This window comes from Selaginella moellendorffii, unplaced genomic scaffold (assembly GCF_000143415.4).
Source record: "Selaginella moellendorffii unplaced genomic scaffold, v1.0 SELMOscaffold_10, whole genome shotgun sequence".
Classification (NCBI taxonomy): domain Eukaryota; kingdom Viridiplantae; phylum Streptophyta; class Lycopodiopsida; order Selaginellales; family Selaginellaceae; genus Selaginella; species Selaginella moellendorffii.
Window position 1 is genome coordinate 2,918,975 of NW_003314271.1, and position 13,307 is coordinate 2,932,281.

Here is a 13,307-nt window from a genome sequence, read left to right on the forward strand (position 1 = left end):
ATGGAAGATCAAACAGCAACAATTGGAGCAAAAAAGAATGGCAGGATATACGTGGATGGCAGGATTCGAACCTGCGCGGGCAGAGCCCACATGATTTCGAGTCATGCCCGATAACCACTCCGGCACATCCACATTGCGTCCCACTTTCCTCAATGTGCTCGCCTTCCCCAGTTGAGCAAGTCAGCATAGCTCCACGTGGCGCGCGCTGACAAGCCCGCCATCGACATTGGTGTTTGAGAGCAACACATGCAACGCAACGCCCAGTCGCTTTAGACCGGGACTTACGCGCAACAGCGAGGACAATGCCCCTTAAATCTAGACTTGCCTCTCTTGCTTTGGGGCAATCTATAGAATGCCTCTCTTGCTTTGCGGCGAGCGACAAGCGAGGATTCGAGCTAGCGCGGTGGCGGTGGCGGCTTTCTGGGTCGAGAAAATAGGGTTCTATGCCTGAAGTTCCACTCGCGTGTCTTCTAGTCTGGCAGCGGCGATGGCAGCGATTGTCAATACCGTGGGGCCGATTTAAATTCGCTCTCAGGATTTGCTTTCACTGTCAGGTACCGTGGGAGTGTTCGTTTAGCTGTCTGTGTTGGATGCGTTCCAGTGATAGAAGTGTGTTCTCGTTTTCTGTGTTGTCTCCTAGACTCCACTTCCTCTCTTGTGATCTAAACTGGCTTCTTGGAGAGAACTCAAGCCTGGTTTCTTCGTAAAAAGCGTGAAATGTGATCGGCTTTTGTGTTCTTCTGTTTTCTCGTGATAAATCTAGCTTTACTCTAATCGGATTCGCAACCATCACCGCCAAGATCACGACCGCAACAACATCGTAAGAAGAACCACTCACCACCAATCGACGTCCATCAATGGCTTCTCTCAGCCGGGGGGTGTCGATCAGGAGGCAGGGATCGTCGGGGCGGAGCTGGGCCGACTCGCTGGGCCTCAACAACACGGTGGAGCCGGCGCAGAGATTTAGCAGTAGCAACACCAGGGGCGGCAAGGGCGATGGGATCACCAAGAAGACGATCATGGTTCCGGACAGCGACGACGATCACCAAGGCCACCACCATCGCAGCAGTGCAAAGTCGTCGACGGTGATGAACAGGAGTGGCAGCCACAGGGAGGAGCAGCGGCGAAAGTCTTCGTCTTGTTCGTTGTCCAGGGGTGGTGGTGTAATCGGTTGGCTCAAGAACAGGTTTCGAAGGGTGAGATTTTGAGAGATTCTTCATCTTCCTTTTCTTGCTTGATACGAGGAAATGTAACTTGCTAAGCCAAATTATACCATTTTGGCAAGATTTATTATTTTTGGTTTGCTTAAGCAAACTTATAAGGGATGGTAGTGAATATACCTAGAATATGCTTGGATATTTTAGGATATTTTACCATCTAACGGTTGGTATTCATTTAGATTAATCTGGTATTTATAATTTATAAACATGTTTATAATTTATAAACTTTCCTAAACCCTTTCTAGTATATTCTTTTCTATTCTATCATCTAATGGTTGATATGCAATAAGATTAATCTTGTGTTTATAAATTACAAACATGCTTATAATTATAAACTTTATTTGATCAATTAGATTAATAAGTAATAATAAAATTACCATTAAGCAAACCAAGCTTTGCTACATGCAACGCATAGCAATTTTTTTCATCTTTTATAATTAAAAAGAACTTTTCATATGAAAACATTTAAGGTCAATATTTTATATCCTTTTAGTTTAAAATGTTACATGTGAAGATTGATGTTTACACGGGATTAATAATTGCTAAAATGCAAAGAGATATATAAAATTATATATGTTACAATAAGTTGTGAGGGCCAAGTGTACAGCTACGATATTAATATTAGTGTAGTGGGATTTTGATAGCTGTTAGATTGGTTTCAATCCAAACCATTTGCTCCTGTATATAAGCTAGGGTTTTTGGGCTAATTAATATGAACATTTCTATATTCCCTTTCCATATTCCATGCACTCACATTGGTGGAGGTGAAAGGCACTTTTGATTGTCCCTAGGGAGTGCTTGGATTTCGGATTTTGGTTTGGATTTAGCTTTTGCATTGTCTAGATCTAGTTTTTTCCATTTCTTTTCTTTTGTTCTTTTCTTTCAAGATTTTGGTTTAGATCTAGCTTTTTGCATTGTCTAGATCTACCATTTCCTTCCAGCTTTTTGTCATTTATCTTCTTTTGCTCTTTCTTCGTTTGTCTTCATGGCAGATAAGCAATTTCCTCCTTTGACTCTGGAGCAGCAATTGGTACAATTGCTTGATGCTATGCGCTTGCAATTGAACAACCAAACTCAGTTGATGGTGGCGTTCACGGCACATGGTACAACTCCTCCTACTCTTGGTGCCAATCTTCACGTTCGGCTAGAGTTCTTTTGCGGGAATCTTGGGGATGATGTGTACCATTGGTTCGATCACTTCACGATGATTGCCACATATCATTCTTGGGATGATGCTCGACGTTTGCATGAGTTTCCCACGTGTCTTCAAGGGACGGCGTTGCAGTGGTATAATGGTTTGAGTGCAGCCACTCGTGGGGATTGGAGTGTTCTCCCGGATGTCTTCAAACGTGCCTTCGGACATACCGACGACTGTGACGATGCCTTCCAACAATTGCATCGTCTTTGCCAAGTGCCATCTGAGTCGGTGATGCAATTTGGTGTTCATTTTCGAAGTCTTTTGCTTCGTGCGGAGACAAATATGTTAGAGCGGATCAAGCTAGGAATGTTGTGGCTAACACTTCGTCAAGATCTTGTCGAACTTGTGCATACACTTGCTCCCGCCACCCTTGATGATGCTCTTCGCTTGGCACAATGTTATGAGACGTCGCTTCTTCCACTTCTCGCTGCACGTCCTTCATTTCCACTTCCTGTGGGTCATAATCCTGTTCCAATGGAGGTTGATGATGTTGCTGCTCGAGTCCAAGGCCAAGGGCGAGGACGTGGTCATGGCCGTGATGTTCACTACTGGGTATGTGATGAAGTTGGTCATACTTATCGGCGTTGTCGGCCTTTTCCGGATTGGCAACCTCCATTTCCTGGGTGGAGACCTTGGCATCAGTAACGTCCCATTGGTGCTACTGCAGTGGAAGATTTGGACACCGAGATGCATCTGGGAAACGAGGAGTCGTGTGAGTAACGGAGGGACCTTGCACGAATAAGTTAGTGACCCTTTCATCTTTCTTTCGGGAGTATCATCAAGGGGTTCACTCGGCACCAGTTCATCCAATGTTTACTTTTGTCTTTATAACAAGAGGTCTCTTATTATTCTCTCCGTGTTGGTTGATACAGGTTCGAGTTTATCTTCTATTGCTCGACCTGTTGCCACACGTTGTTGTCTACAGTTGCGTCATGCGGCGGAACCAATTTTCATTCTTTATGGCAACGGCTATACTCATGCATGTGTACGAGATGAGGCAGACTTGGTTATGCGTCTGGGCGATCTTGAGCTTGAGTTGCAATCGTTGCGGGTGGTGCCGAGTCAAGCTTTTGACCTCATTCTTGGTATGGATTGGTTGCAGCGCAATCATGCCAAGTGTGACTTTGAGGCTTCTCCCCCTTGTCTCATACTTCTTTATGTTTTATTTATTCCTTTCACTTCCATACCTCTTCATCCCTCTACTTCTACCTCTGCTTCCATTACTTTTGTTCCCCCACTATTTCCTACTGTGTTTCCATCTTGTTCTACTCTTCCTTTTTCTGATCCCTCCGACGATTTTTGTGTTGCAGTAGTTGATCGGCTCATGAAGGAGTATTCTGATCTCTTTGACTTTGACCTATCATCTGGAGCCAAGATTGCCACATGTCATCCGATTCCAACTGGGGATGCTTGTCCAATCAAGGTTCCTGTTCGTTGTCGGTCACCAAAGGAGATCAAGATTTTACGTGCAAATGTCAAGGAGATGTTGGAGAAGGGTGTTATTCGGAAGTCGTGGAATCCTTGGGCATGTGAACCTCATCTTGTGACGAAGCCTGATGGGAGTATTCGTTTCTGCGTTGACTATCATCTGTTAAATGACGTAATGATTCCGGATGTTTACCCTCTTCCTCACACTGCTAATCTCTTGGATCGTCTGGGGCGAAGTCGTTGGTTCACCAAGCTAGATCTTGCTTCTGGGTACTGGCAAGTACCGATGGCCGAAGAAAATATTCCTAAGATTGCTTTTTGTACACCATTTGGTTTGTACGAGTTCTTGGTGATGCCATTTGGTTTGAATAATGCTCCAGCAACTTTTCAACGAATGATGGACGAGGTTCTTTGCGATATGCCGGAGGTGACTGCTGACTTCATTGATGATGTCTTGATCCATTCGGAGGGGACGTGGGAGGAGCATGTTCATGATGTTTGTAAAGTGTTGAATCGGCTACGCGATGTTGGTTTAAAGCTAAAGCGGCCAAAGTGTGTGTTTGGATCCAAGGACACAACTTATCTTGGGTACCGTATTTCTCGTGATTGTTTGCAAGTTGATCCTAATAAACTTGTGGCCGTTCTAAAGTTCCCTACTCCGAAGTGTGTGAATGATGTGCAGCGCTTCTTGGGCAAGGTGCAGTATCTCCGGCGTTTTGTGGATCATCTTTTTGATTGCACTACACCATTGCGAGCGTTGCTAAAGTCATTAACGTCATCTTTCATTTGGTCTCCGGATTGTGAGCAGGCGTTCGGGGATCTCAAAGAGTTATTGACAACTCCTCCGGTTTTGACATATCCTGACTACACTCGACCTTTTATTTTGCGCGTGGATGGTTCTGACATTGGTCTTGGAGGTGTGTTAATGCAAGAGAGCTCGAGTGTGCTTGGTCAGCGCTATCCCATTGCATATATAAGCCGTACATTACAACCAACGGAGGTGAACTACTCCACGACAGAGAAGGAGTGTTTAGCAGCAGTTTGGGGTTTCGAGAAACTTCATGCATATCTACATGGTTCTTGGACGTTACTTGAAGGTGACCATGCTACTATTATTTCGTTATTAAAGTGGAAGAACCTAGTTGGTCATACTGCTCAGTGGGCTTTGAAGCTTCAGATATATGATTTTGATGTTGTTCATCGCCCAGGGAGTTCTATGGCTGATGCTAATGCCCTTTCTCGAGATCCTCTTCCTTCTTCACTCTCTTCTCATGTTTCTGACGAGCCTATCATTCCAGCATCTGTGGATTTTCTAGACGAGGATTCTGTGCCGTCGGCAGTTGCTATACTTGATGTTCAGTGTCCACAAGGTGCAGAGCAAGATCTACCTTCGCTTGATGAGGTTTGCGAGGCTCAAAAGATTGAGCTATGGATTCGAAGGCTTCGAGATGGGTTTGAGAATCCTGCATCACTTGCTGATGACTTGCCTTTCCGGCATTTACATTCTCAATATCGTCTTGAAAATGGCCTTCTTTATTTTGTGGGGACAGATCCTGATGATCATTTATGGCTGGTGGTGCCTTCTATCTTTATTCTGCAGTTTCTCCATGCCTACCATGATTCTCCTGTTTTAGGTGGGCATATGGGACATCGTCGTGTAATCGAGAAGCTACATAGGTCTTTCTATTGGCCGGAGATGCAACGTGATATTATCCGGTATGTGCGTAGCTGCGTTTGGTGCCAAGCTTGTAATACTCCCCCTTGTGTTGCGGAAGGACGGTTAGAGTCAATTGCAATTTCCCGTCCGTTTGAGTTAGTGGCATTTGATCTTATGGGACCTTTTCCATAGTCGACTGCTGGCAATGAGTATATTATTATTGCTTTTGACTATTTGACTCGTTGGGTGGAAGTTGGTGCTCTTGCTAGCGCCTCTGCAACTGCTGTTGGATGCTTCCTCCTCAATCAAGTGGTGTTCCAACATTCTTGTCAAGAGCGAATTCTTTCAGATAATGGTCCCACATTTATGGCTGAGGCATTTCATGTTTTGACATCTCGGCTAGGGATTCGCCACACTTTCACGAGTGCATATCATCCAGAATCAGACGGTCTGATGCAACGGCTCGTTCATACGTTCAAGGGGATGATTGTGAAGTATGTGAACTTTCAGCATTAGGATTGGGATGGTTATTTGCCGTCCCTTCAGTATGCATATGTCACTGAGGTGCTTCACCAGAGTTCTACGATCAGAGTTCTATTGGTGCTTCACCATATAAACTCCTATATGGTCATGATCCAATATTACCAACGGAGCTGGGTTTACCTTCGCGATTGCCACGAGCTGCAGATGCTAGGTCATGAGATCAATATTTGACAAGCATTCTTCCATTTGTCCAAGTGGAGTCTGCCGAACACTTAGGCCGCATACAAGTGGGACAACAACGGCGCTACAACTCTCATCATCGTCCACCTGTGGAGTACAAAGTGGATGATTAGGTGTTAGTCAGTTTTCCCTATCTTATGGTACGTGGTTTATCTAAGGGGCTCCTTGCACAGTGGAAAGAACCATATCGGGTGTTGCGGCAAGTTGGACCACAAGTTTATGAGGTTCGGCATGACGTCCAGCAGGCCGATCCTCTAGAGATTGTGCATGTGCAGCAGTTGAAATGCTTCATACAAAGGGATCATGAGCGGTTAATACCATCTACAGATCCGCCGATGCCTCCTCCTGATGTTCCTCCAGATCCCGGCCTGTCTACAAGAGAACCCTGATGGTTTTCCATTATTCTGAGAGGAGGGGATGATGTGAGGGCCAAGTGTACGGCTACGATGCCGTATACTAATATTAGTATAGTGGGATTTTGGTACCTGTCAGATTGATTTCAATCTAGACCACTCGCTTCTGTATATGAGCTAGGGTTTTTGGGTTAATTGATATACACATTTCTATATTCCTTTTCCATATTCCATGCACTCACAAAGTAAAATTTATTTTTTCTTTAGAAGACTCAAATATAATATAATATACATATAGGATTAATAATTGGTAAAATGCAAAGACATAAGTAAAATTATATATACTACGATAAATAAAATTTGTTATTTGCTTTATATAAGACTCAAATATAATATAACTTATTAAATGTATTTCTTAAATGCTGACATACTAACATTATAATTATAAAGATGGTGTGAGTGCATAGAATATAGAAATGGAATATAGAAATGTGTATATTAATTAGCCTAAAAACCTTAATTTATATACAGAAACAAGTGGTTTAGATTGAAACAAATCTGACAATTATTGAAATCCCACTATATTAATATTAGTATATAGCATTGTAGCTGTACACTTGAACTATATATTATCCCCTCCTCTTGGAATAATGGAAGACCATCAAGGTTCTCTTCTGAATAAGTTGGGATCTTAAAGAATATTAGGAGGCATTAGTGTATTTATAGATGGTGCCAATTGTTCCTGATTTCTTTATATAAAGCATTTCTCTTATTGTACATGTATAATTCTGGAGGATCAGCTTGTTAGATGTCATGCCAAACCTCATAAACCTCATAAACTGAGGGGGTTCTGAAAGTATAGCAGGGATAGTGAAGTACAGAAACTAGTCTCGAAGGAACTCTCCAATGGGGCTTTTAAACTGACTTAAGGTTGAGACTTAAGCTTAGAGGCCTTGGATGGGAGTGAGTATGGACTCGGGTGGTGCTGGAGGGGCCACCCAGGGAAGTGTTCAAGAGCAACTTCCACTCCTGGAAAGAAAACTGTCTGCAGTGCTTTTGGCTCATGTAGAGTGGTGCCCCACTTGAGTCCCTTGTGGCTCATTAGTCTTCACCCTTCCTAAGGGCTTAAGCCTTCCCTTTGGGATGGAAGTGGGGGAATAGGAATACCTATACTGGGCTATTAAGTCACAGTATTTCCCCTCGGTGTCGCAAAGCAAGTGTTGCACTCAAGGCTTAGGATTTAAAGGGTCCTATGATCAAGTTTTGTTGTACCAAGGGATGTTAAAAACCTAGACGCTTGGTGTGCTTGGTTATTTGTGTTTGCGAGGAGTGTAGCTGAACCTTAAATCAAGTCTAACCTAAGGAGGGAGATTGAGAGAGAATTTGGGAATCCGTGAATGGATAGTTAATGCTTTATTGCTTGTGTAGTGAGTTGTTGAGACCAAGTAGGACAAGGTAAGAGTTGGTACAATAGGTGGGAAACTTAGAGAGAGAACTTAACTAAGGCCAAGGCCGTAATAGTTGGATAAACAAGGTAAGTTAGCAAATTGAAAAGAAAAAATTTATGGCTTATAATTTGGTATCGAAGCTTTTCCCTCAGTTTTAGTGAAGGATAGAGGCAAATTGCTAAGAGATAGTTAAGGCAGGGCATAATAGAACCAAGGTAGAAATGGAATCTCTTTCAGAGCTAGAGCCTCAAGTTATGGATGAAGAATCCTTGCATGAGGAAGACTTTAATAAGGAAACGTTTAAACCTGAGTTCAGTGGTGAGGTTTGGTTGTCTAAGGCTCGATTAAATGTTCTAGAAGGACAATTGGCATAGACCAATGCCCTGCTAGAAACCCTTGTATATAAACTAAAGTGTGATGAGAAGTAGAAGGAAAAACAAAAGACTACAGATGTTAGCAGCATAGAAGACATGGACCCTTTAGCAAGGATTGAGGCAAAATAAAAAAAATTGAATAAACCAAAGTGGAATCAGTCCCTTAAGAAATTCCTAAGTACAAACCAAAGCCCCCACCAATTTTTAAGAGAGTGAATGACTATAAAGTGGTGGAGGATTGGTTTTACAATATAGAAAATTACTTCTAAGTGTTAAAATTACCAAGCTCGAAAAAGGTCCCATGTGCTAAACCATACTTGGCAGGTGGAGAACAACAAAGGCTAACAAGGGACTAGTAACCACTTGGGAAATGATGAAGGTAAGGATCAATGCAATTTATATTCTTCCAAATGCTACTTTGCACTTAAGGGATGAGTTGAGTAGACTGAAGTAGATAGAAACCATTCAAAAGTATGTGAATGTGTTCATAGTGAAGAGGATCCTTGCCACGGACATGGGCGACATGAATGTGTTACATGCCTTCATATTAAGTTTATAGATCTGGGCTCGAGACAAGGTGATGCATTAGAACCTGACCAACTACAAAGAAGAATTGAATGTAGCTATCCGCAAAAGGGGAACACAATGGGGTCAGGGTCCACATTTAGCAAAGGAGCCAAACCAAGAGGGATATATGGTAAAGGGAAATTCAAAATAAGTTTTTCTAAAAATGAATCCTTAAGGTTTCGGAAAGGTAGATTTAGTGACAGTGAATAAATATGTGAGGGAGTCAAGTGAAAAGGGACAAACCCACTGATAAAAAGGTTAAGTCCACTAGTAGCGTGGGAAATAACATATGCTTCAAATGTGGTGAAGCATGACAGTTTTCGAGAGAATATCCCTACTCGAAGAAGGCTAGAGTGAATATAGCCATTAAGTTAAGTTAAATCCAAACTAAGGTATGTGATTCATTCCCTAGCTCAAAGTTACTCATTACACAAGCAACTTTGGTAAAGGGTCATTCATGATATCTACTAGCTCTCTAAGGGAAGCTTATAGATAGCTTTGTTAAGATTCTTAATAACACAAGTGTTTAGGATAATTTTGTGGCTGTAGACATAATCTGGCAAGCTTGACTAACGGTGCAGTGGTTAAGTGAACAAAGGGCTATAGAGTTTGTTCAAGGTAGCTAAAACATCGATGAGGTACTTTGACAAACAAGAGTTGAAGTAGGGACATGGAAAGTAGATATGGATTTCACCGTGTTAGACATGACGGGATTTGATGTAATTTTCGGGATGGATTGGTTCAATTAATTTTTGATAGTTGTGCATGGACAAGGTAGGAACCTTGTGGTATTGGTAAATGCTCGAGGAGAACGATCCAGGGTAGAGGCATAAGATCTAAAGATAAGGCAAAGTAAGGCCAAAGACTCCTACTTAAATCTGGTGTCTATAAGAGGATAACTCATTAAAAGAACCAAGGCAACATTTTTGTGCTTACTCTCAATGAAGAGTGATAAAAAGACAAGAACAGAAAAAATACTTTTGGTGATCCAATGGGTGTTAAACCAATTTTGAGATACTATACCGGCGGATTACCCCTCGCATGACCGATAGAATATAAGGTCGAGTTGGTCGAAGGTTCTAAAGTAGTGATTTGTCCCCCTTATCAGTTGAATGAAAAGAAACTTGAGGAGCTCAAACACCAACTTGAGGAGTTGTGCAAAAAGGGTATGTTAAATTGAGCAAGTCACCATATGGGGCACTAGTGTTATTTGTGAAAAAGAAATATAGGTGTCAAGACCCTTGACAAGATCAAGATTGGAAAATGCAAAAAGACAAAGAGAAAAGCTAGTGGAAACAAAGAAAAGGCCTTAGACTGGCGTTGATTCAGATTGTGGAGAAATGGAACAAGGCTAACCTATATATACTATAGGTTGATGAAGCTCCACCACTCTTGGATCGAGGACGGCCTAAATATAGCTGAGGTTGAGGAGGCACCACATCATCATCAGGAATGTGGCTCGAAACTCAGGAATCGGGAAGTGTCTCGAGAGTTAGGAATAGGAAAGTGTCTCGAGAGTCAGGAATAGGGAAGTGTCTCGAGAGTCAGGAATGTGGTCTGCAGGTCAGGAATCTGGCGAGAGTCAGGAATGTGGCAAGAATTGGGGGATTCCTGACAGCACCCCCTCCTCAAGAACGAGTGGAACGAGGATGTGAACGAGAACGAAGAGGAGGATGAGATGAGCGGCGAGGGATGGGAGATGGAGAAAAAGAATGAGGACTGGGACGAGAAGGATAGCGGCGGTGGAAGTCCTGAACAAGGTCAGGAGAATGAAGCAGGTTGTCTACAAGTTCCCAAGTGCGTTCCTTAGGTCCGTAACCCTTCCAGTCCACCAGATAGTAGAGTTTAGACCGTGAAATCTTGGAATCAAGGATGTCCTGAACCTCGTACTCAGACCCATCCTCGAGCTGCACTGGTGGAGGTGGAGGAATGACCCGATTTGGAATAGGACTGGGAATATAAGGCTCAAGGAGAGAGGAGTGAAAAACGGGGTGAATTTGATATGAGGAGGGAAGTGCAAGGCGATAAGTGATAGGATTAATGATGGCAGTGATAGGGAAAGGACCAAGGCGTTTGAAATCGAGTTTTGGACAGGGCCTGGAGGTGGAGATATTTCGCCTGAGGAGCCAGACTTTATCCCCGATATTGTAAGGGGGACAATCCTGACGATGGACATTGGCAAATGTTGTGTGAGATTCCTGAGCACGATGGAGGTGGAAGGAGATGGAGTTGTGGATTTCCTGGAGGTTGGAGATAAATGCCTCAAAGCGGGGATTTGAATGAGAGGATTCAGATGGAGAAGGAAGTGAGAGATTGAATCGGGGATTTCGGCCAGAGTTCGCAAAGAAGGGGGAAACTCGAAGAGAGGAGTGAACAGAGTTGTTATAGGAGAACTCAGCAAGAGGAAGGATATCGAACCAGTTATCCTGATGATAGTTGATGAAGCACCTCAAGAATTGTTCCAACGTCTGAATCGTTCGCTCGGACTGCCCATCAGTTTGAGGATGATATGCCGAAGAGAGGTTGGCCTTCACTCCAAGCAGCTGCAAAAACTGTTGCCAGAAATGAGAGATGAACTGAGGCCCCCGATCCGAAACCACATCTGTAGGAATTCCATGAAGTCGGAAAATTTCCCTGAATACCAGTTTTGCCATGTCCTCGCCCGAAAACTCCTTGGTACATGGCAAGAAGTGCGCCATCTTTGTGAAGCGATCCACCACGACTAAAATGCTGTTGAAGCCTCCAGAACTCGGAAGATCACTCAAGAAATCCATGGAGATGGATTCCCAAGGACCTGAAGGGACCGGAAGGGAACGAAGCAAACTTGAAGGAAGGTGGCGAGGTACCTTATTCCGGGCACAAGTGTCACAGGAGGTAACAAAAGCTTTGATGTAGTCGTCCATGTGAGGCCACCAAAAGTCCCATGCAACTAGCTCATAGGTTTTCGCAATGCCGAAGTGACCAGCAGTCAGGCTATCGTGGCACGCCATCAGGACCAACCTTCGAGCATCACCTTCAGGAACGTAAAGCTGCTCCCCATGGTACAATAAGCCATCTAAGAACTTGAACTCGTCAAATCGCCGGCAGTCGGGAGTCACTGGGTGTCCAGCCTGAAGATGGGGGAAAATATCGCTAGCAAGATCATCGGATTGAAGATCGTTTCTGATTGCATCCATCAAGGAGGAGTCCTGAGGGGCTAGGGAAATTGCCATAACTTGAAGCCGATCAGGACCGAGGATAACTTGATCCTTTTGATTGAAGGCAGGATTACCAGGCCTGAGACTGAGATAGGAGCGCCTTGAAAGAGCATCAGGAAGGCCTTGAAACTTTCCAGGTCTGTACTTGATAACAAAGTCAAACCGACTCAGGAATTGTGCCCACCTTGCTTGACGACGGCTTAAAACTCGGGAAGTGGCAAAGTACTCGAGATTTTTGTGATCCGTCCAGACTGTTGTTTGATGGCTCGCCCCCTCCAAGAAACGGTGCCACTCTCCAAAGGAATCCACGATGGCAAGGAGCTCCTTGTCGTGGATTTCGTAATTGATCTCCGCAGGCTAGAATTTCCAAGAATGGAAAGCGACCGGATGAAGTTCGTGATCCGCTCCGAGTTGAGACAGCACAGCACCAATGGCAAAGTCGGAGGCGTCAGCCTCGATGAAGAAAGGTTGTGAGGAATCAGCATGGATCAAGACAGGAGCAGAACTGAAGGCCGCCTTGAGTGTGTCGAAGGCCTGCTGGGTAGCAGCAGACCAAGAGAAGGGAACATCCTTGCGAGTGAGATGTGTGAGAGGAAGGACAATGTCAGAGTAGTGATCAATGAATTTGCGGTAGAAGTTGGCAAAGCCAAGGAAAACCTGAACGTCCGACATTGATTGTGGAGGCTCCCATTCGAGAATAGTCTTGACTTTGGCAGGATCCATTGTGATACCCTCAGGAGTGACAATGTACCCAAGGAACTCCACAGACTGCTGATCAAAGGAACATTTCTCAAGCTTCGCGTATAGGCCGTGTTCTCGCAGCTTCGCTAGCACCTTGCGAACATGTTTGTCATGCTCCTCTTGAGTTTTTGAGTAGATGAGGATGTCATCGAGATAGACGATCACCATCTGATCAAGAAACTCCCGAAAGACGTCGTTCGCCATGTGTTGGAAAACTGCTGGAGCATTTGTCAAGCCAAATGGCATGACAGTGTACTCGAAGTGGCCATAGCGGGTTCGGAACGCAGTCTTCCATTCATCACCAGGCCGGATCCGGATCAGGTTGTATGCTCCACGGAGGTCGATCTTGGTGAAGAAGCGGGCACCACCGAGGCGTTCTAACAGGTCCGAGATCAGGGGCA

At 44.1% G+C, this 13,307-nt stretch overlaps 1 protein-coding gene and 1 non-coding gene across 2 annotated transcripts in view; one reads left to right on the plus strand and one right to left on the minus strand.

Moving 5' to 3' along the window:
- Positions 1–50: 50 nt before the first annotated feature.
- On the minus strand, positions 51–132 carry TRNAS-CGA. Its single transcript has one exon. It is a non-coding gene; the product is annotated as a tRNA-Ser (tRNA).
- Positions 133–857: 725 nt separating this feature from the next.
- Positions 858–13,307, plus strand: part of LOC112345744 — a 46,011-nt gene continuing 33,561 nt past the window's right edge. The window contains exon 1 of the mRNA XM_024673044.1: positions 858–1,196. Coding sequence (XP_024528812.1) covers positions 858–1,196 — 339 coding nt within the window. The remainder of the gene's footprint in view (positions 1,197–13,307) is intronic.